Raw genomic sequence first — 25,366 nt, 5'->3', positions numbered from 1 at the left:
ATGTTGCTCAACTTCTGCATTTTATTCAACAACAGAAACAGAAAATGCTGGAAAATCACAGCAGGTCTGACAGCATCTGTGGGGAGAGAATAGAGCCAAACATTTGGAGTCCAGGTGACCCTTGGTCAGCTCTTGTCCGATGGCTCGGCGGGGATGAAGAAAGCGCATGCGCAGTGTATGATGGCTCAGCGCCGGCTGATTGAGTAACGCCGGCGCGGTGGGCGGGTCCTGGCCGCGCTTGCGCACTGCAGTCAGTAGGTGTGGAGGGCTCAGCGGCGCGAGAGCCGGTGTTGAGCTGCTCGAGCGGCCCCGACCGCGGCGTCCCTATGGCAGCAGGAGCGGCGAGTGTGGAGGCTCGGTCACCTCAGACTGATTGATCCCTCGGTGCCTGCGGATCCGCCGCCATCCGACCGAGCTGAGGGCGGAGCTGCGAGCAGGGGATGAACCCGAGGCAGCGGCTACGATCGCACTGATTCACCGGCGGCCCGTGTGAACGATTAGGTTTGGGATAGGAAGGAGCGCTTAGTCGGCTTCAACGTGCTGCTGGTGGCGGAGAGAGCAGGCAAGGCCCCGCCGTTACCGCGGTGATCGGAACGCGTGAACCAAACCTGCCCGTGGGCGAACCTTTTGTTTGGGGGGTGGGGAAGCGAGGTTGGGGCTCGGGGTCCGGGTCTGGGGTCCGGGTCTGGGGGTCGGGGTCTCGGGCTTCGGGGTCTGGGCTGGGGCTCGGGGTCTGGGGCTCGGGGTCTGGGGCTCGGGGTCCGGGTCTGGGGGTCGGGGTCTCGGGCTTCGGGGTCTGGGCTGGGGCTCGGGGTCTGGGGCTCGGGGTCTGGTCTGGGGCTGGGGGTCTGGGCTCGGGGTCTGGGCTGGGGCTCGGGGGTGCAGACCGGGGCTGGGATTCTGGGCAGGCTGCTTTGTTAGACACACAGCCACTCCGGGCTCGCGTTCACGATCACCTCACTGAGAAGAGCAGTGATGCTGACACCTTATGGAGTTAACACTCCGGCTGTGGGCTTGGAGGATCAGTAACTGCTTCAACCCAGGCTACCGGCTACGTTTTTATTGTCACTGTTGCAATCAGGAATGGGATTTTTAATCCAACTTGCTGAGGAAGCGTGTAGGCTAAGGAATGAGTTGGCGATGCCGTTCATTTGTAGTGCCATGGTGGGGATTTTTTTGTGGTTAATATGTATTGGGCAAGATTTAGAGCTTCATAGAATAGAAATATATGTGGCTTTGTGGTGCTTCTCGGGAATACATTTACGTACTTAGAGTGGTAAATTATATTTTTTCATGATTTTCTATCACGAGGTGTTCTTATCACAGTTAACCATCTAGGACGATCGTCAGTCTGAATTTTATTCCCTCGTATGTTTAGATTAATTGAGTGTTGTCTGTTGTGGGTGTGGAAGATCATAGCTACGCTGCTGTAATATTTTTGTCAGGGACAGAATGTCTTGCTTGTGCAAGTACTTACAATTCAGTGTGACATTTATTTTCTAACGAAGATGCTGAAGCAACCTTTCAAATCACATAGATCAATTCACTTTTAAGTAATGCTAGATGTAAATTACGTGAGTGGTAAAATTAAAATAAAATGCTGGATAAACTCAGCAGGTTTGGCAGCATCTGTGGAGAGAGAGAAAGAGTTAATGTTTCAGGTCCATATGACCCTTCTACAGAAATGGAGAGAGGTAGAAAAGTAATGAAGTATATAGTTGGAGAGGCTATTTCTCTTTTTATTTCAGATTTGCAGTATCTGCAGTATTTTGCTTTTATTTGAGTGGTGAAGTTGAAGTGCTTTCCCTTTTATCAATTATTACAGTACTGTAACTGTAACAATACTGTTACAATAATTTATTCAGAAATATTAATGGTTCATTAGTCTAATTTAACTTTTCTTCCTCATACATTCTTCTTTTTCTCCACTCCCCCAACACTGATTAGTTGGTGCTCCTGTTACCTAGAATTATTCATTCTAAGCATAATGCACTATTGATGGGTGTAATTAAATATTAACTCATAAACAAATAAATACACACATGAAGAAGGAAAATGTTTTTTGTGCTGATTTGGTTGTGAGTGGTCCTAATGATAAAATCATCTTTTTAATACATGCCCCTTTCGTTGCTCAATGTATTAGGGTAATTAAAAATAAGAAAGGGACTGTCTACATTTTTATAGCACTTTTCATGACCAACAGGTGTCTCAGAGTACTTTAAAGATGCTTTAAAGTCAGTGAAGCACTTTTGAAGTGTAGTCATTGTTGCAATGTAGGAAAAGGCATATATATGATGTTGCAAAGATTATTGGTAGGCTAGCAGATTAGAAAAATTTGGATCTCATCAAAATATAGAGGAAGAAATTGGATTGAAAAGAAACTAGTAAGAAATATAAAAACAGACAGCAAGAGCTTTTACAAGTATGTAAAAAGGAAGTCATGATGTGGAGATGCCGGCGTTTAACCTGGTGTTGTGAAAACTCTTACTGTGTAAAAAGGAAGACAGTAGCAATAAATTGTGCTCTCTTAGAGAATGAAACGGAGATGGCAGAGACTTTGAACAAATACTTTGTACCTGCGCTGACAGTGGAGGATACTTAGTAGTAGAAAATCGGGGCAAAAGGAAGGGGTAAACCTATAACACAGTAAATGCTGACAAGTCCCTTGATGGCCTGTGTCCCAGGATCCTAACAGAAATGGTTGTAGAGATAGTGGATGCGTTGATTGTAATTTTCCAAATTTCTCTAGATTCTGGAAGTGCCCCGGTGGATTGAAAAACTGCAAATGTAACATCCCTAATCAAGAGAGGAGGGAGACAGAAAGCCGGATACATAAAGCCAGTTAGCCCAACAGCTGTCACTCAAAAAATGCTGGAATCAATTATTAAGGAAGCAATGGCAGGCCATTTAGAACACCATCATACAATGAGGCAGAGTCAGTATGATATTGTGGAAGGTAAATTGTATTTGACAAATTTATTAGAGTTCTTTTGAGGACATAGCATACGGGGTAGATAAAGGGGAGCCAGTAGTTATCCAAATGGGTAGGAAGAATAGAAGAGCAGAATATTATTTAAATGCAGAGACTACAGAATCTCACAGTATATGGGTATCCTCATATCTGAAACACAAATTTAGCACACAGGTACAGCAAGTAATTAGGACGGCAAACTCCATGTTGCCCTTTATTGCAAGAGGATTGGAGTATATAAACTTGGAACGCCATTGATATTGGGGGATAAAGGCCACTGGCAGATGTATTTGGAGGTAGGTTGCAGATCAGCCATGATACTAAATGGTGGAATGAGTGGCTAAATTGCCTACTCCTATTCCTGTGTTCCATTAGCCATGTTTGCTGACTAATGTTAGCTCATGGTCCTGTAACACCTTTACTATTCTTATCCTTATTGCAGACCCTTCCATGCTTTGCCCTGCCTGTCTCTCCGATCTTCTCTTCCCTGACAACCCTCAGCGAATGTGCACCCCTCTAAATCCGCATCCCTGATTTTATTTGCTCCAGCATTAGTGGCTGTGTCTTTAACTGCTTGGGCCCTGGTCTTTGACAATCACTCCCTCTCTGCATTTTTACCTTTCTGTCCTCCTTTAAGATATTTCTTAAAATCTACTGCCTCTTTGACCATGCTTTAGTCACCTGTCTCTGTTATGTGTCTGTGTCAAATTTTGTTTAGTGTTCCTGTGATGCATCTTGAAACATTTTACTGTGTTAAAGGTGCTATACAAATGCAAGTGACATTTAAGTGAAATGTCAATAGTGGCTGATTTAGTAATGAAGCAAATTATCTAATTTAATTTGTAATGGATTTACAGATATTTTTGGTTGACTATCAAATTGTTACAGCTTTTATAATCTACAGCTGGCTAGATCAGAGGAATCTCATCCACTTGCTTACAGATGGAAGCTTAATTTTCAGTTGTACATATTTTAATGTTATTGCATTTGAAAGGATACACTCCAAAGAAAACTGTTCACATTGCACTGATTACATTTTCTGTATTTATAGTAGAAACAGAATAAGTGTTTTGACTTGCTATAGCAGTAGCATAACTGTATGTTATTGAAGCATTTTCCTGCAGGAGGATTTCTCAAGCTTTCTGTACCCCTCTTGCTCATTGACCAGCTTCCTTAGAGCAACCATGACACTTCCCTGGTTGTTAGTAGCTAGAACCTTAGGTTCTCAGTAAAATAAGTAGTTAACAATCTTTACATGCAATTATAGAAGTGGGCAATAGTGAGGAAAGTGCAATGGAGAAAGAGATCAGCTATGGGTGAGTGGGTGAACTAAAATCCGATAGCATTTGTGATAATTATTAAAAAGTGCTGTTAAGAAGGGAGTTCCAGGATTCTGACTTAGTGATGATGCAAGAATGGTAATATAGTTCCAAGTTGGTGGTGTGTGGCTTCGAGAGGAACTTTCAGGTGGAGGTGTCTTCATGCATGTGCTGCCCTTACTCTTTAGGTGATGAACATCACAGGTTTGGAAGGTGCTGTTGTTTTGACCCTTGGTGAGTTGCTGCAGCGCATCTTGTAGAAGGTACACACTCCTCCCACTATGCATTGGTGGTTGAGGGAGTGAATGTTGAAAGTGGTGGATGGGTTGCCAGTCAAGTGAGTTGCTTTGTCCTGAATGGTTATGCTTCTTGAGCGTTGTTGGAGCTGCACTCATCCAGGCATGTGGAAAGTGCTCTATCACACCCCTGACTTGTGCCTTGTAGATGGTTGACAAGATTTTGGGAGTCAGGAGGTGGGTTATGTGCCACAGATTTGCTCTTATACCCACAGTATTTATGTGGCTGATCCAGTTCTGTTTCTGGTCAGTGGCAACCCTCAGGATATTGATAAGAGGAATTCAGTGATGGTAATGTCATTGGGAGATGGTCATTGCCTGGCACTTGTGTGGTGTGAATGTTACTTGCCATTTATCAGCCTTAGCCTGAATATTGTCCAGGTTTTGTTGGATTCAGAATACTTCAATATCCGAGGAGTCACGAATGGTGCTGAACATTGTGCAAAGATCAGCAAACATCCCCACTTCTGACCTTTAACGATGGAGGGAAGTTCATTGATGAAGTAGATGAAGACGATTGGGCCTAGGACACTATCCTCGAGCTCTTACAGCAATGTCCTGGGGCTAAGAAGACACCTCCAACAAGAGTTTGGGAGCCGAATGGAGCCCACACTGAGTGTCAGTGAGCATTAAGTATTGCTGAGTAGGTGCCACTTGATTGGACTTTCAACGACACCTTTCATCATTTAGCTAATGACCGAAAGTAGACTGATGGGATAGTAGTTGACCAGGTTGGAATTGTCCTGCTTTTTGTGGACCGGACATACCTGGACAGTTTTCCACATTGCCAAGTAGACGTGTTGTAGCTGTACTGGGAGAGTTAAGCTGGGGGCGCGGTCAGTTCTGGAGCCCTTTCACTTCAGTTGCCACAACATTGTCAGGGCCCATAGTCTTTGCTGTATCTGGTATCTTTAGTCTTTCTTAAATCACATTGACCATATCCATGTTTCAAGATGACGCCATGTGTGGTTTGAGCTATGTGTGGTTTGATTTGTATGGATAGCATATGAAACAATACTTTTCACTGTTTCTCGGTACATGTGACAATAATAGATCCAATGGAGTCAATTAAATTGGCTGAACACTGGCATCTGTGATGCGGGGGACCTGACGAGGAGGTTGAGCTTCCACACTTTCTTCCAGCTGCCTACTTGGACTTGACCTGATGTGCAACTTTAATCTTGTTCAGTTTGACACTGCTAATGCAGCATTTATTGCTTCTCTCTGTCCTGAGGGTATCAAATAAAGCACGTTGTGTGGGGCTGGTGCCATTTGTAGACTCTCTCTTCAGGTGCCATGCTGAGAAGAAGTTGATGCCGTAGGTATCTATGTAGATCAGGTTAGGTGCAAATGGCAGGTTATGTTCCTTGAAAGTCATTGGTGACTCCGTTTTTTTTACATCAATAAGGCCGCTTTGTGGTCAACAATTTACCAGATTTATTGAATTCAGTTTCAAAGTTTGCCATGATTTAACTTGAATATAAGGATCATTCATCCAAATCCAGAAAACTTGCTCCTTTTACTCTAATCTTGACTTCAAAGTCCACACCCTGCTCTTCAGAAAAGCTGTCTGTTTCCATCTGTGTAACATCACACGCCTCTATCCATCCCTTACCATCACTGAATTCCACATCCATGCCTTTTCTCTCATTCAAGCTCAGTTAAGTCCAACACACTAGCATTGATCACATTCAAAACACTATGGCACATATCCTGGCCTGTACTAAATCTGCTCTGCATGTTTCCTTGTTCATTGATATCCCACCCTGCAAAGTAATGATTTGAATACATTTCAATTTTTTCACCCTACTTTGCAACTTCCTAGTGAAATGATTTTTTTCGTTGTTCTTCCTGAAAATTTCCTGGTCAATAAGGCAGCGAAATCACTTGGTCTGCTCATTGCCCTTGTGGCTGAACTGGCTAAAATGATGGATGTGATCAAGTTTTAGGAATAGTCTGGTTGTTTCTCATCATCTCTGTGCTGGTGTATCCAAAGTGGGGCATTCTAGATGATCTTGGATGTAATAGTCAGCATGGCTTTGTCAGGGGAGATCATGTCTAATAAATTTGATTGAATTTTTTGAGGAGATGACTAGGTGTGTAGATGATAGTGCAGTTGATGACATCTACATGGACTTCAGTAAGGCTTTTGACAAAGTCCTGGACGGGAGATTGATCAAGAAGCTTTGAGCCCTTGGGATTCAGAGCAATTTGACAAATTGGATCCAAATTTAGCTTATTAGCAGAAGGCAGAGGCTAATGGTGGAAGGTTCTTTTTGTGACTGGAAGCCTCTGTTCAGTGGTATACCACAGGGATTTGTTCAGGGTTCATTGCTGTTTGTAGTGTGCATTAATAGTCTAAACATGCATGTGGGGGATATGATCAGTAAGTTCGCATTTGACATGAAAATTGATGGTGTGGTAAATAGCGAGGAGGAAAGCCTTAGATTACAGTATGATATAGAAGGGGTGGTCAAATGGACAGAACAGTGGCGAATGGAATTTAACCCTGAGAAATATGAGGTGATGCATTTTTGGAGAACTAAGAAGACAAGGGAATACACAATGCATGGTAGTATGCATGGAAGTACGGAGGACCAGAGGGACTTTGAGGTGCATGTCCATAAATACCTGAAGGCAGCAGGGCAGGTAGATAAGATGGTTAAGGAGGCATATGGGATACTTGTCTTTATTAGCCAAGGATAGAATATAAAAGGAGGATGGTTATGCTGGAGCTGTTTAAAATACATGTTAGGCCACAGCTGAAGTACTGTGTGCCGTACTGGTTGCGACATTATAGGAAGGATGTAATTGCACTAGAAAGGGTGCAGCAAAGATTCACCAGGAAGTTGCCTGGGCTGGATAGGTTGGGGTTGTTTTCAGTAAAACAAAGAAGGCCGAGCCTGATTGAGGTATACAAGATTATGAGGAACATAGATAAGGTTGATAGGAAGAAACTTTTCCCCTTAGCAGAGGGGTCAATATCCAGCGGGCAGAGATTTAAGGTGAGAGGATTTGAGAGAAAGTGCTTTCACCCAGAGGGTGGTGGGAACATGCAACTCACTGCCTGAAAGGGTGGTAGAGGCAGGAACTCTCACAATATTTAAGAAGCATTTAGATGAGTACTTGAAATGTCATAGCATACAAGGCTATGGACCAAGTATTGGGAAATGGGATTAAAATAGGTGCTTAATGGCGGGCACAGGCATGATGGGCCAAAGAGCCTTTTTCTGTGCTGTATGACTCTTATTTGATTCATGGTGCAATTAACACATTACACTGTTTTACAGAAACGGAGTAAAATTGTCATCAAACATCAGAATCTCTGTAGCCAATGAATTTGTAAGCATAGATAATTTAATTACCAGTGGTAGTCATTATGCTATCTGTGCAGATTTTATGCCAACTATTCATTCCATCATCTTTTACCATATTCCACCCTGTTATGTGATCATGTCAGCTACCGTAGAGCCATCTGAAGGCTGTGTTAAGTTAGCTACAAACTTAAAACTAGCATCTAATCATCAGCGAGAAAATTAAGAACGAAACTGTCTTTCTACACCAAGTTGTGGAGACGCTCTTCAAATGGGATCATAGTGTAATTTATTTGGCCAAGCGGAGAGGCTGTCATTCTTGGGCTACACTGATCAGCATTGCACAAATGTCTGGGAGCAGGTCTCTTATCTGTAATTTGTGCATTGCCTAGATGTGTGCATTTAAAAACTAAATCTAGCTTTATCAGTGTTTAATAACTTATCTTTTTAACTTATTTCTTGGATTCAGACATGAAGTAAATTTAATCAGTGTTTTAGGAAGTGACTTCTGTGCCTTACAGTCCTGTTTGTTTTTCTGTTTACAGCACGTACAGAATTGCAGCCTGCTCTAAATCTGGAGAGGTGATTTGCTTCCACTTTCCTATGAAACCTCGTTGCCAGTAGAAACAAACTGAGTGGAAAATGCTCCCTGGGGTCGGTGTGTTTGGGACAGGTACCACTGCGCGGGTTTTGGTGCCACTATTGCGTGCTGAAGGCTTCACCATAGAGGCACTCTGGGGAAGAACAGAGGAAGAGGCCAAGCAGTTGGCGGAGGAAATGAACATTTCATTCTACACAAGCCGGACTGATGATGTTTTGCTCCACCAGGATGTGGATCTTATCTGCATCAACATTCCACCGCCTCTCACATGCCAGATTGCTGCTAAAGCATTAGGTACAGTATTTCCTTTCTCTGATTATTTTAAGCAAGATCCTGATGTCTATAATGCTATTTTGAGATCTTAAAGACTCCTCACCAAGGAACTCTGTGTATGCTAATTATGTTCATAAAACAAGTGGGTTGAAATATTATTGAAGAGCTAAATTTTAAAAATGCTTTGTCTCTAAGAATTGAGGAACATTTTCTGGTCTGAAAGTGGCAGATTGGTGGCATGTTCTGGTTGTGTTGTTGGCAAGATCACAAAAACAGTCTTTGTTGTCCCTACCTCTTTGGGAATATGATTGGCCTGCTCAACCTGACAACCTATTATGATAGCTGAGTCCATCTGCCTTTTTATGGCACTGATTTTTTTGAGCTTCATTACAAATTAAATGTCAGGTTCAAATATTTCAGATAATTCTGACACATGATAAAGGTAACGGATTAATTTGCACTGTCTTAATTGATTGTATTGGCATTGCAAATGTAACCATACGCTATAAAGTTGTTAAGATATTCTTATCAACAGATTAATGCAAGTGCATCAAGCTAGCTAAATGTTTGTTTATATGTGTATTGCATCAATTTTTAAATCTTGGTATAAATTTTCTTTGATTGCAAAAAGGCCAATTGCACACGTTAATTGTAGTTTTTAAAAATTATTTTCTTGGATGTAATACAGTCAATGTAATCTTTCTGTTACAACAGCAAAAAAAAATGAACCCGCCTGCAAAGTTTACTTATAACTAGCCAGCTGGCCAACTGGTGAACAATGAACTGTAGAACATTGGCACGGAACCTTACAAAATTGACTCTTGAATATTAAATTAGGCAAACTATGCAGGGACTGTCTGAACTAGCAGAAATAGTAGCATTTTCCTCTACTAAATCTGCTTTATGCAAAGTTAAGTTACAAATGTGAACAATATTTCTACCTGAACAGAAAACTAATTGGTGAACACATTTATATCACAAAAGTTCCATACCTAACTGTCAACTAAGGACTGCTCATCTGTTCAAGTTGCTCATATTTGCAGTCATTTACAATTTATTTAAAGTAATTGTGGTTCCTGATATTATGTTCAGTTTCCCTACATAAAAAGAAGCCTGATCGTTCACATACGCAAAAGAATATACCTACTCCTGATAGTTTAAACCAGTTGTATAGCCACTTCAGACTGGAAGCAATTCTTCAAGGCTGTGTAGTGGAGGAAACGTTTGCTCCAAATCCTGGAAATACTTCTCCTGGAAATCCTTCTTGTGCAGAGACAACATTATTATGAGTGACCACCTGGATGAAGTACCATAAAGCTTATCAACAGCTATGAAACTGTACTTCCAGCATGAATTGTCAATTGAGGGGATGAATATGGGAGAAGAGAGAGGAACAGTTATGTTCTCCTCTCTTCTGAGAGTTCCCCTACTAGTACTGCTTTCTAGATCAATATAATTATATGCCAAACTAATAAAGTAAAAATTCATATCAGTGTAACATGATACCAGAACATGTACACTATATAAATAGAGGAAGTTGTTGGATATGATTATTCTACTTCTGAAAATTGTATCACTTGTATTGTTTGAGTTATGCAGTACTCTTCTTCTAGAATAAACATCATATTCAATAACTTCCTATGTAATGTCCTTTGAGTCAATTGCTTTTCTTAAATGGGAGGCTGATATATTTCTGTAGATGTTTGGCTCATATAGACAATACAAATGGAATTTTTGGGGTGGGTCTCTGGGCTAAGTGTTGTGGATTCAAGGACATTGTATTATAGAATATCAGCACTTCACAAATTTCCCAGACAAATCACCTTCTGTCTTTGGCAACCGGTTGCACTAAGTTTATTGCTAAACTGAGGAAACGGTCAGACAGGAAGCTGGAGCAGCAGGGCATACTCCAGTGCACTGCAATCATGTGTAAACATATTGTTATCTTTATGTACGCTGCAGCATTAACAACACTGGGGATTGGGGATATTTTAGTGTCCGATTGTGGTAAATGTGTAAATGACTCCAGTAAAATAATAGATTCTTTTGTAATTTAGATCCTTTATTTCTACCCTTCTGATGCTGTTAAATGAATTAAATCTGTAAATATCTTTCAAGATAAGTGTTCAACCACAGTAGTTATACTTAATTTCAATTTTTAAAGTTGTCAAGAATGGACCATAATTTTCTGTCAAAATAATGGTGGGACTAAAAGCATTTATTGCATGCAACTGCTACAGCAATTTCAGGCAAGAACAGATGCTTGGTTAAACAAGGAAATCCAAGATGTGCTATTCTACTATTAACATCACAAAAATGGCACCTTGCTGTCTATATTGCCACTAAAATGCATTTAATAGCATGAAGTTGCGGTAGTTGTATGGTAGAATCCAGTAGCACAAAGACTGAATAGAATGTGTAATTCGTGTCAGTGGATGGACAAAATCACAGGATTGTTATGGTGCAGAGGAGGCCATTTGGTCCATTGTGTCTGCACCAGTTCTCCAAACGAGCATTACGACTTGGTGCCATTCCCCTGTCCTTTCCCAGTATCTCTGCACATTGTTTCTATTCAAATAATCTAATCCCCTCTTTATGTCTCGATTAAACCTGCATCCATCACACTTCCAGAACCAAACTACTTGTGTGAAAACGTTTGTTTTTCTCACATCACATTTGCTTCTTTTACAAATCATTTTTAAATCTATGCCCAGTTCTGAGTGCCACACTATAGGACGATTTGAATGCATTTGAGAGAGTGCTGAACAGGTCTGCAAGAATGGATCCAGGGATGAGGAAGTTCAGGTATGAGGATTGATTGGAGAGGTTGGGACAGTTCTCCTTGGAGAGAAGAAGACTAAGGGCCCAATTTTACCAAAATTTCGCGCCTGTTTTTGGGCGCGAAATCGTGGTGAAGTTGGGCGTCGGGCCTAAAACGCGGTCCAGACCCGACCCAAGGTCATCTTTACCAACAGCTGATCCGGGCGCCGATACGGCGCGCACCCAAATCGGCCAGCGGGCCGATTTAAATGTATTTGCATGCATTTAAATTGGCATAATGAAACCCGCTCCCAACATACCCAAGGATTCCCACTTTACGAGGCTCCGATCCGATCGGCGCCCGCGCATTTATCGTGTTGTTGAATGTGACGTCTCTTCCCTGAGGGGGGGATGTGACGTCTCTACCCCTCCTCAGGGAAGAGATGTCACATCCCATCTCTCTCTCCCCCCCCCCCTCCCCCAACCACCACCAGGGAAAGTCAAAGGCAGTGCAGACAGCAGTGCTGTCAGCGCTGCCTTTGACTTTCGCGCTCGGGCACGCTGAGTGCTGTTGGCTTCGAACTGCGCATGCGCAGTTCGGTGCTCCGACAGATGCAAATGCGCTAGGCCCTGTCCACTGGACCTGTGCCGAAAAAAGGCATATGGGGGTACTGGAGCATAGCTGCCGGGCGCGGGTCTGACTTACGACCGCACCCGGCACTTAGAGCAGATTTGGTAAAATCGGCCCCCAGGAGGAGATTTGATACAAATGTTAAAATCATGAGGAGGCTGGTCAGAGTAGTCATAAACTAATGGTGGATACCATTCATGGCCCTGCTCTGGCAAATATTGCAGACGATTCTTTGTCTTAGCATCCACAGAAATATTTCTTTAATTTATATGTCTTGTGTTTAATTTCTATTCCTTTCTTAACTGCAAGTTTTGCTTCTGTGCTTTTATATTGAATATGGAGCCTGGCATTTGTCTGATTTTACAATTAAAACATCTGTGCATGCATGTACAGATCATAAATCTGTGTTATATTCGACATAATATAATCTGATACATATCAGATAATATTTAATTCTCATAATAAGTGAACATATGAAATTTCTCCTGGCTCCATAGTTCCTGCGGGCTGCAGGATGGAAACATAGGATTGAGACGAGCTCGATGTCCAAGTGATCAGACCCAATCTAGCGGCAGGAAAGAAATTTAGAACTTTAGAAATTGCCAATGGTAGGTGTAAAATGCTTAGGATTGACGCCTTCTATTATTTATATATAAATAAAAAACATGTTTCAATGCAGCTATAGTTGGTTTGGACAACAAGTATTTTCATATCCAGATTGCTAATATTTTTAAAAATAACATTTAAGAAGTCTGGTGTTCGTGTTTAGCTCAGGATCTGGGATATAATTTCCCAAGCCACCTATATTCCTACTGCAAGGTTGACGATGTCTTAATCATCGTCATGATTAAGCTATTTGCCCATTGTTGTTAAACAACACATTTACAAAAGTGAAATAGGATATGACTGGGTTAAAATGCTCCACATTTTACCAATGTTGAAAGATTATTGAAATAATTGTAACATATCTACCATTTTATAAAACCTGGGGTTACAATTAAAATCCATAAAACAACTTATGAATTATATGCATACTAAATTATTTTGCTAGAGGTTATTTGCTCAATATACAAGCAGTTTATTGTTCCAATCCCTGCTCAAAGCATTCATAATTTATACATTTGTTTGAAGTTATCATAGAAGCACTATATCAGGCAGTTTCTCACTGTCTGATCTCCAATGCCAGGTTAAAGTCCAACAGGTTTATTTGGTAGCAAAAGCCACTAGCTTTCGGAGCGCTGCTCCTTCGTCAGGTAAGTGGGAGTTCTGTTCACAAACAAGGCATATAAAGACAAACTCAATTTACAAAATAAAGCTTGGAATGCGAGTCTTTACAGTAATCAAGTCTTAAAGGTACAGACAATGTGAGTAGAGAGAGGGTTAAGCACAGGTTAAAGAGATGTGTTGGGGAACACTTCAGCGGCATTCGGCCTCTGATCTTCAGGTAAGCGTTCTCCAAGGCGGCCTTCACAACACACGACAACGCAGAGTCGCTGAGCAGAGACTGATAGCCAAGTTCCGCACACATGAGGACGGCCACAACCGGGATCTTGGGTTTATGTCACACTATCTGTAACCCCCATGACTTGCCTGGGCTTGCAAAATCTCACCAACTGTCCCGGCTGGAGACAATACACATCTCTTTAACCTATGCTTAACCCTCTCTCCATTCACATTGTCTGTACCTTTAAGACTTGATTACCTGTAAAGACTTGCATTCCAATCTTTATTTTGTAAATTGAGTTTGTGTCTTTATATGCCCTGTTTGTGAACAGAACTCCCACTTACCTGACGAAGGAGCAGCGCTCCGAAAGCTAGTGGCTTTTGCTACCAAATAAACCTGTTGGACTTTAATCTGGTGTTGTAAGACTTCTTACTGTGTTTACCCCAGTTCAACGCTGGCATCTCCACATCATGATCTCCAATGACCAGCACATTGAATAGGTTGTCATACTCCGCACCTGCCTGACTGTGGTTAGACCTATGAGCATTGCATCAAAGTGTTTCTTACATGTTGCATTTCGGCATTGGTCCAGTTCAGTGATGCAAAGAAAAACATTTGTTCAGAATTGTTACGTTAAAACTTCAACTTTAAAATGCCAGAAAAAATGGGATTTTGTTTCTCATGTCAGGAGGTATTTCTAATGATTTCTTTTAGAATTGTGAAAAATGTTTTTAGCTTTAAGCGCTATTCTAAATGAAGAAATGGCACCAAAACCAATGTGGACAAACTATTTATTCAATTTTTTATGAAAATTATTGGTTTTAGATCACTGGGTTTGAAAAATAGCACAAATTTGGGTGATTTCTGCAGTGCTTGTTAATTGCCAGTTAATGAATCAAATTAGTGTTTGATTTTTTTTAGCTTAAATATCCAGTTGACTAAATGCAGCCAAAATGGTTAACATAAGTGTAAAAGTCCGGCATCCAACCCTCATCTCTAATCTCAATATCATCTATTACAAAACAACCTTACAGGGCAATTCACTTGTCATGTGGCATTTTTAATTTGGGAAATTTTAGGTGTATGACTTTACCTACATGTTCTACGTAAAAAGTTTCTTAATTATATTAATCCTCCGAGTATAATTTGGATTTTACAGTGGTTAAGGAGAACAATTAAACAAAATGGGTGGGAGAGAAGAGGAATAATTGAAATTGCTGCACATTCTCCCTTCCACTAGCTCCCCTATCCAAATTTCCTTTAATGCCCTCGCCCCAAACTTGCATTGTTTCTAGTTCCTCGCTGTTCTCCTTTTATGCTCTCTCTGAGCTCATCTTGTTCGTGAAACCCATATCCTATTCCCTTGATCCTATTTGCACTATACTGCTTATTACCCAACTTCTCCAGGCCACCATGCTCGCCGATATTGTAATTGGCTCTCTCTTCAGGTGTAGTCCCTTTGTCGTCTTCAACTCTGCTGTCATCAGACACACTGAGCTCGACTGTGCCATTGCTCTCGCCAGTCCTCAAATGTGTTGTCGCCTTCCATGTCCATTGCCATCTTTCCCAGAACTCCATGCCTGTGAATATGTTTCTGCCCTGCCAGAATTTTGGGATGGCTCTTATCAAAGTCACCAATGATATCCTGTGTGACTCTGACAAAGGTAAACTTTCCCTCCTCATCCTTCTCGACCTGTCAGCAGCCTTTCAAATGATTGACCACACCATCCTCCTCTTTTGCCTCTACATGACCATCCAGCTCGGTGAGAGTGCTCTCACCTGGTTTAATTCCTGCCTATCAAACTGTAGCCAGAGAATCACTTGCAAAAGTGTTTCTTACTGCTTCTGCACTGTTATCTCAGGTGTCTCCCAAGGATCAATCCTTGACCGTCTCCTATTTCTTATCTCCATGTTGCTCCTTGGTGACATAATCCAAGGCATGGTTAGTTTTCACATGTATGCTGATGATCCCTAACCCTACCTCATCACCACCTCTCTCAACTCCTCCAAAGTTGCTAAATTATCAGACTGTTTATCTGACATACTGTAGTGGATGAGCAGAAATATCCTCCAATTAAATGTTGAGACCACTTATGACATTCTTTTCGGTTTCCGCTACAAATCTTGTTCCCTAACTACCAATTTTATCTCACCCTGGCAGCAGGCTGAGATTAAGCCAGCCCTTTCGCAAGTTTGGCATCACATTTGATCTTGAATCAAGCTTTTGCTCTCATATTTATCATCTCCAATACCTCCTTTTTCAATCTCCGTAGCATAATTTGACTTTGTCCTGTCTTAGCTCATCTTCTGCTGAAACACTCATCCATACCTTTGTTACCTCTGGACTTGACTACTTCAATGCAATCTGGGCTGGTCTTCCACATTCCACCCTCTGTTAATTGAAAACTCTGCTGCCTATGTCTTAACTCTCAGTAAGCCCCATTCTCCTACCACCCGATGCTTGCTGACCTTCATTGACCCCAGTCAAGCAAGATGTTGATTTTAAAATTTACATCCTTGTTTTAAAATCCCTCCATGACCTTCCTCGTTCCCATCTCTTTAATCTCTCCCAACTACACAGTATCTCAAGAGGGCCTTCAAGATGGGCTGGCACAGTGGTTTGCACTGCTCCCTCTCAGTGCCAGGGACCTGGGTTCGATTCCCAGCTTGGATCACTGTCTATATGGAGTTTATACGTTCTCCCCGTGTCTGCATGGGTTTCCTCCGGGTGCTCCGGTTTCCTCCCACAGTCCGAAAGGTGTGCTGATTAGGTGCATTGACCCGAACAGGTGCTGGAATGTGGCGACTCGGGGAATTTCACAGTAACTTCATTGCAGTGTTAATGTAAGCCTTACTTGTGACTAATAAATAAACTTTACTTTAAGACATCTGTGCTGCTATAATTCTGGCCTCTTGTGCATCCCCTGTTGTAATTGCTTCACCATTTGTGGCTGTACCTTCTGTTGCCAAAGCCCTAAGCTTTGGAATTCCCTCCCCACGCCTCTGCCGCTCTTCCTTGTTTTCCTCATTTAAGACACTTCTTAAAATCAACCTCTTTGCCTAGCTTTTGATCATCTAACCTAATATCTTTTTATGAGGCTCGGTGTCATACTTCGTTTTATAATGCTACAGTGCCTTTGAATGTTTCATTACAATAAAAAAGCTATATAAGTATATGTTGTTGAATCAATGCAACACTACTGAATAGTTCAGCAAATAATTTCCACAAGTAACATTTTCCAATAAAGTTAGTCTCTGATAATTTTGGGGTAATTTTCAGTCTTGAGGACTGAAAGTTGTAGATGGTCCAAATAATCATCATCATGTGAAGGATATGGTAAATGTTTGTGGAAAATACCAATATGGTAGAGTAACATATTTGGTTTTACTTTAATTAGCACATTGTGATTCAGTGTATTTATTTCTGAGTACAAGCCCTTTCACAACCTGTGGAGGAGGTGTTGACCCAAGCCAATTTCATGTAACTACATGTTTCATGGTAATAAAACTGGTTCTTCAGCTATTTCTGAAATCATTGCCTTGCTCAGTACAAAATTAAATGTTTGACAGAGACAATACCACAAGTGTAAGAAGCAGAAGGTCTAAACTCAAGTATTGCATCAAGTGCTAGGGGTGCTGACTAAGGATTGAAATGCTCGAGTTTATATATTACTACCAAATAAAGCCTGTAACTTCCGTAGAGTGGCAATCTCCATCGGATTGATGCTTTCAACAAACTTAACCATGCTGCGAGTCCGAAGCCCTTGTCTCGCCCAACCCTCCTTACACAGGCTGGATGAGACAGGAGCAGTGCAATGCGGCCTCAGCAGCAGCAGCAAAGAGTAACTGAGGTGCAAATAGATAAGGAACACCCCCTTTTTACGGCAGTAGCTGCTGTAAAGGGGACATTTAAAGGGACAAGGGAGCAGGTAAGTTTCAAAGCTAAGTGCTTTACTGGGAAAGTTGCGGGGGGAAAAAGAGACCAGGTAAGGAGAGGATGAGGAGACCAGAACCATCCGAAGTTAGCAATTTAAATTGTTTCTGACAGGTGGTTCCTAGTCCAGTGCAATTAGAAAAATGCTCTTTAGTCTTTGTCCTCTTTGTCAGTCTGGATTAACATTGAAAGATTTCAGTTCTACCTGTTGTCTGTAGATTCTGTGAAAGAATCCTGTTGGCAGTGGTGATGAGGGGGAAGGGGCCGAGGATTGGAGAGGATGGGGGACGGGGAAGGGGGCTGAGGGATGGAATGGGACGGGGAAGGGGGCCGAGGGATGGCAGGGGGCCGAGGGATGGGAGGGGGACGTGGAAGGGGACCGAGGGATGGGAGGGGGAAGGGGGACCGAGGGATGGGAGGGGGAAGGGGGACCGAGGGATGGGAAGGGGGACCGAGGGATGGGAGGGGGAAGGGGGGCCGAGGGATGGGAGGGGGAAGGGGGGGCCGAGGGATGGGAGGGGGAAGGGGGGGCCGAGGGATGGGAGGGGGAAGGGGGGGCCGAGGGATGGGAGGGGGAAGGGGGGGCCGAGGGATGGGAGGGGGAAGGGGGGGCCGAGGGATGGGAGGGGGAAGGGGGGCCGAGGGATGGGAGGGGGGAGGGGGAAGGGGGGCCGAGGGACGGGAGGGGGAAGGGGGGGCCGAGGGACGGGAGGGGGAAGGGGGGGCCGAGGGACGGGAGGGGGAAGGGGGGCCGAGGGACGGGAGGGGGAAGGGGGGGCCGAGGGACGGGAGGGGGAAGGGGGGGCCGAGGGACGGGAGGGGGAAGGGGGGCCGAGGGACGGGAGGGGGAAGGGGGGCCGAGGGACGGGAGGGGGAAGGGTGGGGCCGAGGGACGGGAGGGGGAAGGGTGGGGCCGAGGGACGGGAGGGGGAAGGGTGGGGCCGAGGGACGGGAGGGGGGAAGGGGGGCCGAGGGACGGGAGGGGGGAAGGGGGGGCCGAGGGACGGGAGGGGGGAAGGGGGGGCCGAGGGACGGGAGGGGGGAAGGGGGGGCCGAGGGACGGGAGGGGGGAAGGGGGGGCCGAGGGACGGGAGGGGGGAAGGGGGGGGCCGAGGGACGGGAGGGGGGAAGGGGGGGGCCGAGGGACGGGAGGGGGGAAGGGGGGGGCCGAGGGACGGGAGGGGGAAGGGGGGGGCCGAGGGACGGGAGGGGGAAGGGGGGGGCCGAGGGACGGGAGGGGGAAGGGGGGGGCCGAGGGACGGGAGGGGGAAGGGGGGGGCCGAGGGACGGGAGGGGGAAGGGGGGGGCCGAGGGACGGGAGGGGGAAGGGGGGGGCCGAGGGACGGGAGGGGGGAGGGGGAAGGGGGGGGCCGAGGGACGGGAGGGGGGAGGGGGAAGGGGGGGGCCGAGGGACGGGAAGGGGGGGGGCCGAGGGGCGGGAGGGGGAAGGGGGGGGAGGGGGAAGGGGGGGGCCGAGGGACGGGAGGGGGAAGGGGGAAGGGGGGGGGCCGAGGGACGGGAGGGGGAAGGGGGGGGCCGAGGGACGGGAGGGGGAAGGGGGGGGCCGAGGGACGGGAGGGGGAAGGGGGGGGCCGAGGGACGGGAGGGGGAAGGGGGGGGCCGAGGGACGGGGGGGGCCGAGGGACGGGAGGGGGGAGGGGGGGGCCGAGGGACGGGAGGGGGAAGGGGGGGGCCGAGGGACGGGAGGGGGAAGGGGGAAGGGTGAAGGGGGGGCCGAGGGACGGGAGGGGGAAGGGGGAAGGGGGGCCGAGGGACGGGAGGGGGAAGGGGGGGCTGAGGGACGGGAGGGGGAAGGGGGGCCGAGGGACGGGAGGGGGAAGGGGGAAGGGGGGCCGAGGGACGGGAGGGGGAAGGGGGAAGGGGGAAGGGGGGCCGAGGGACGGGAGGGGGTAGGGGGAAGGGGGGCTGAGGGACGGGAGGGGGAGGGGGACGGGAGGGGGGAAGGGGGGCCGAGGGACGGAAGGGGGGGCCGAGGGACGGGAGGGGGAGGGGGGAAGGGGGGCCGTGGGACGGGAGGGGAAGGGGGGCCGAGGGACGGGAGGGGGAGGTGGAAGGGGGGCCGAGGGACGGGAGGGGGAGGGGGAAGGGGGGCCGAGGGACGGGAGGGGGAAGGGGGGCCGAGGGACGGGAAGGGGGGCCGAGGGACGGGAGGGGGAGGGGGAAGGGGGGCCGAGGGAGGGGGAGGGGGGGCCGAGGGAGGGGGAGGGGGGGCCGAGGGAGGGGGAAGGGGAAGGGGGGCCGGGGGAGGGGGAAGGGGGGGCCGAGGGACGGGAGGGGGAAGGGGGCCGAGGGACGGGAGGGGGGAGGGGGGCCGAGGGACGGGAGGGGGGAGGGGGGAGGGGGGAGGGGGGCCGAGGGACGGGAGGGGGGCCGAGGGACGGGAGGGGGGAGGGGGGCCGAGGGACGGGAGGGGGGAGGGGGGCCGAGGGACGGGAGGGGGAGGGGGAGGGGGGCCGAGGGACGGGAGGGGGGAGGGGGGCCGAGGGACGGGAGGGGGAGGGGGGCCGAGGGACGGGAGGGGGGCCGAGGGACGGGAGGGGGGAGGGGGGCCGAGGGACGGGAGGGGGAGGGGGGCCGAGGGACGGGAGGGCGGAGGGGGGCCGAGGGACGGGAGGGCGGAGAGGGGCCGAGGGACGGGAGGGGGAAGGGGGGACGGGAGGGGGAAGGGGGGACGGGAGGGGGGACGGGAGGGGGAAGGGGGGACGGGAGGGGGAAGGGGGGACGGGAGGGGGACCGAGGGACAGGAGGGGGACCAGGGGACCGAGGGATGGAAGGGGGGCTGAGGGACGGGAGGGGGACCGGGAAGGGGAGGGGCGGGGTAAGGGGCCGAGGGACGAGCGGGGAAGGGGCCGAGGGACGGGAGGGGGCGGGGGAAGGGGCCGAGGGACGGGAGGGGGAAGGGGCCAAGCATATTAAGGAGGGCAAGCAGGGGAGAAGAGCCTGATGTGGAGGGGGGACAGAGAAGGGGCTAATGTTGGGGGGGCGCATGGGCAGAGGGTGCTGATGGGAGGTGGGGCAGTGGAGAGAAGGGGCCAATTTGAGGGGGGATTGGGAGGAGCGAGCCGCTGAGATGTCCGTGGTGGTCTGGCGGGTAGGTTTATACAGGTTATGATTAGGACGCCTTTAAAGGATGGTGTCCCGATCCCTGTGCAGCTGGGTTTTGCTGGCGTGTTGCGGTCCCACTCCCCTGCATGCTGGTGTGTTGCGGTCCCACTCCCCTGCATGCTGGTGTGTTGCGGTCCCACTCCCCTGCATGCTGGTGTGTTGCGGTCCCACTCCCCTGCATGCTGGCGTGCAACGGGCCCACTCCCCTGCATGCTGGCGTGCAACGGGCCCCCTTGATTTTATTTGGGCAGAGTGTCGTACAATCTGGAGAGAAAACCGACCTGTTGCTCTGGAGAGAAACACGCCAGGTTTCTTGCCGGAAACAACAGTGCCATTTTTTTGATTAAATTTACCCCACAATTTCCTTTTGCTTGATTTGCAGTGCTTAATCATGTAAAAATGCAAATTCTTTCCTCCTCAAATAACTTTGGTCACAAAATCCCAGTGAATAAGCTTGTGTAAATTATGAAGTGAACTGGTCAATAATTGTCTGATTCCAAAGACTTGTTTTTTGGAGAATGGTACCCTGAGCCCCATGTGCTTTTCTCTAATGCGTTTTTTTTTAATGGTGTGTAGATTATATGTTTTAAGTGCGCAGGCCGTAACTTAAATGGTCAACTGATGTGCAGTTTCCACGGGGTTGTCAGGGTTGCCATGCCACTGCATAGCTTAGAGGAAATATTCTACTCTTCCACTCCTCTTATAAAAAGAAATCCCCGTATTATTACCTCTCTGTCCAGTAACCAACAGCGAGCTGGCTGTTCGCTTCACAACTGGTTGGGTTTATTTGCTGGTGTGCCACTGCAGGTATGAGCTTTCCATGCTGTGTAGGGGTGGAAAGACACTCTGCTACTTGTACTGATGGTATAAATAATGTACTTCACCACTCAGGCTGGTCTTTATGTCTGTTAAACATTTTTTAAAAACCATGTTGTGTGGTGTCTTTAGTTCTAAGACTTTTATGATCAGAGGGCCACTTACAATAAACAGTTGATTTGTATCAACAAATTGCAATAGCATATTTGTCTTTCCATACTGAAGGTTTTTCCTGCTCCTTGGCTATTGTCGGATGCACATCTGTGAGGAAGGAATATGACATACAAATCAGCCTCTTGTGACCATTAGCTCAAGTTTCCTGTTGGATCGAGTTCATGTCTATAAAGGTGGTGCTTTCAATGATATCATCTCCGTTCTCAAACATATTCTCAAATATGGTCTGATCCATTTTTTTAAGTTCTTGTGCTTAGTAAACTGACGTGGCTGATAAGAGTTCAGTAGAATGACATAAGCACAGAGTCTTGTGGTAAGCATTGTCTGTAAATGGCTGTGATTCATTGTTTTTCTCACAATGAGAAAGAAAAATAGTGCTATAATAAACCAGAGTTGGACTGCCCAGGAAATATTACAATAGGGTCTTCTGACCCCAGTTATGTTTTGTCTGTTAGTCTAGTTGTTAGTAAGTCACTTGTTATTTCTCTTCAATCATGTCACAATTATTATTGAATACTAGGAAATATCAAGGAATGCATCATTTGTGGCTTAATTTGAGTTGGACCATATCATAACGTCTTCTACCACTCTGTCAGTTTCAGTTGATCCTACATGAAGCATGATTTCTGTATCATAGGCCAGAGGTGCTCCATTTGGATTTTTAATGTCACAGAATCATACAGTGCAGAAGAGACCCTTTGGCCCATCGAGTCTGCACTGACACATTAGGAACCTAATTCCATCTGCCAGCATTTGGCCCATAGCCCTGAATGTTATGCTGTGCCAAGTGTTCATCCAGATACTTTTTAAAGGATGTGAGGCAACTCGCCTCTACCACCCTCCCAAGCAGCGCATTCCAGACTGTCACCACCCTCTGGGTAAAAGAGTATTTCCTCGCATCCCCCTAAACCCTCGTGACTGTAACTTATCCACTCTGTCCATGTCTCTTATCTTGTACATCTCGATCAGGTCGCCCCTCAATCTCCTCTGCTCCAACAAAAACAACCCATGCCTACGCAACCTCTCTTCATAACTTAAATGTTCCATCCCAGGCAGCATCCTGGTGAATCTCCTCTGCACCCCCTCCAGTGCAATCACATCTTTCCTATAACGTGGCCACCAGAACTGCACACAATACTCTAGCTGTGGCTTCACCAAAGTTCTATACAACTCCAACATGACTTCCCTACCGTTGTAATATATGCCTCGATTGGTAAAAGCAAGTGTCCCATAAGCCTTTTTCACCACCCTACTAACATGCCCTTCCGCCTTCAGAGATTTGTGGACAATCTCTGGTCCCTTTGTTCCACAGAACTTCCTCCTGTCCTACCATTCATTGAGTGCTTTCTCTTCAAATGACTCCTTCCAAAGTATATCACCTCATGCTTTTCAGGGTTAAATTCCATCTGCCATTTATCTGCCCATTTGACCATTCTGTCTATATCTTCTTGTAGCCCAAGACATTCCGCCTCACTGTTAACCACCCATCCAATCTTTGTGTTATCTGCAAACTTACTAATCCTACCCCCACATAGTCATCAATGTCATTTATATAAATGACAAATAATAGGGGGCCCAACACAGATCCCTGTGGTATGCCACAGGACATTGGCTTCCAGTTACTAAAGCAGCCTTCCGTCATCACTCTCTGTCTCTTACAACTGAGCCAATTTTGAATCCACTTTATCAAATTACCCTATATTCTATGTGAATTTACCTTCTTTACAAGTCTCCCATGTGGGACCTTATCAAAGGCTTTGCTGAAATCCATTTAAACTAGATCGACTACACTACCCTTGTCAACACACCTGGCCATCTCAAACAATTCAATCAAATTTGTTAGGCATGACCTCCCTCTAAAGAAGCTGTGCTCACTATCCCTGATCAAGCTTTGCCTCTCCAAGTGGGGCTGGATGCTCTTCTTCAAAAGTTTCTCTAATAGTTTCTCTACCACTGACGTGAGACTCATTGGTCTGTAGTTGCCTGGTTTATCTCTACAACCCTTCTTAAATAGCGGAACGACATTAGCTGTATTCCAGTCGTCTGGCACCACCCCCATGGCCAAAGAGGAATTGAAAATTTGGGTCAGTGCCCCTGCAATCTCTTCCCTTGCCTCCCATAGCAGCCTAGAGCTCAATTCATCTGGACCTGGAGATTTATTCACTTTTAAGTTTGCCAACACCACCAATACCTTGTCCTTCCCTATGTCAATTTGCTCAAGAACCTCACAGTCTCTCTCCCTGAATTCCATACCATCATCCTCATTCTCTTGGGTGAAGACGGATGTGAAGTATTCATTCAACACTCTACCAGTGTCCTCTGGCTTCATCCACAGATTGCCTCCGTGGTCCCTAATGGGCCTTCTCTTTCCTTGGTTATCCTCTTCCCATTGATATACTTGTAGAATATCTTGGGATTTTCCCTACTTTTACCAGACAGAGCTTTCTCGTATCCCTTCTTTGCATTCCTAATTGCTTTCTTAAGCTCCACCCTGCACTTTCTATACCTCACAAATGCCTCCACTGATTTTCTGCCTTTGTACTTGTTAAAAGCCTTTCTTTTCCTTCTCATTGTATCCTGAATATCTCTGGTCATCCATGGTTCTCGGGCTTGTTATTCCTATCTATCACCCTAGAGGGAACATGCTGGGCTTGCATCCTCCCCCATTTCCTTTTTGAATGCCCCCACTGCTCTTCTGTAGATTTTCCCATTAGTAGCTGTTCCCGGTTTATCTTAGCCAGATCCTGTCTTATTTTACTAATATCTGCTCTCTCCCAATCCAATAGTTGTTTTTGCAGCTTGTCTATTTCCTTGTCATACCTAGCTTAAATTGTACCATGTTGTGATCGCTATCACTAAAATGCTGCCCCACTATCACCACCTCAACCACCTGTCCTGCTTCCTTTTCCAGAATCGGGTACAGCACAGCTCCCTCCCTTGTTGGACCCTTTACATATTGATTTAAAATGTTCTCATATACATATTTCAAGAAATCTAATCCATCCAAGCCCTTAACGTTTTGTATATCCCAATTAATGTTGGGAAAGTTGAAATCACCTAATAACTCTATTGGTGTTATTTTTGCACACCTCCATAAATTGAGCATATATTTGCTCCTCAATATCCCTCTGACTATCTGGAGATCTGTAATAAACACCTAACAATGTGGCTGCCCCATTTTTATTCCTAAGTTCTACCCACAAAGCTTCATTTGATGCCCCCTTCAAGATATCATCTCTCCTTCTGCATGTTAAATGCAGAATTTACATTATTTACGTAATATTTCTATTGTTCCTTTCTTTTCAACAATAACAGCTTTTATAGCACCTTTAATGTAATAAAACATCCAAAGGCACTTCATAGGAACACTATAAAATGAAGCATGACACTGAGCTATATAAGAAAAATGAAGTCAGATGACCAAATGCTTGTGCAAAGAAGTGAGTTTAAAGGAATGTCTTAAAGGAGGAAAGGGAGGTAGAGACATGAAGAGGTGTAGGGAGAGAATCCCAGAGTTTGGGATCTAGGCAACTGAAGGCGTGGTCACCAATGGTGGAGGAATTAAAATCGGGGATGCACAGGAGGTCACAATTAGAGGAATGCTCTGAGGGCTGTGGCATTGTAGGAGATTATGGAGATAGGGACGGATGAGGTCCTGAAGGGATTTGAAAATGAGGATTTTTAACTTGAATCATTGTTGGATCAGG

The 25,366-nt window shown here is 46.1% G+C and overlaps 1 protein-coding gene across 1 annotated transcript in view; it reads left to right on the top strand.

Moving 5' to 3' along the window:
• The first annotated feature begins 234 nt into the window (after positions 1-234).
• The window catches only part of gfod2 (glucose-fructose oxidoreductase domain containing 2), a 47,418-nt gene continuing 22,286 nt past the window's right edge, over positions 235-25,366 (top strand). Inside the window, exons 1-2 of the mRNA XM_078210967.1 lie at positions 235-562; positions 8,446-8,795. Of these exons, the coding sequence (XP_078067093.1) occupies positions 8,543-8,795 (253 nt within the window). The 5' untranslated portion in view covers positions 235-562; positions 8,446-8,542. The remainder of the gene's footprint in view (positions 563-8,445; positions 8,796-25,366) is intronic.

Source organism: Mustelus asterias, chromosome 4 (genome assembly GCF_964213995.1).
Source record: "Mustelus asterias chromosome 4, sMusAst1.hap1.1, whole genome shotgun sequence".
Taxonomy (NCBI): Eukaryota; Metazoa; Chordata; class Chondrichthyes; order Carcharhiniformes; family Triakidae; genus Mustelus; species Mustelus asterias.
This window is presented reverse-complemented; position numbering and strand designations above follow the sequence as displayed.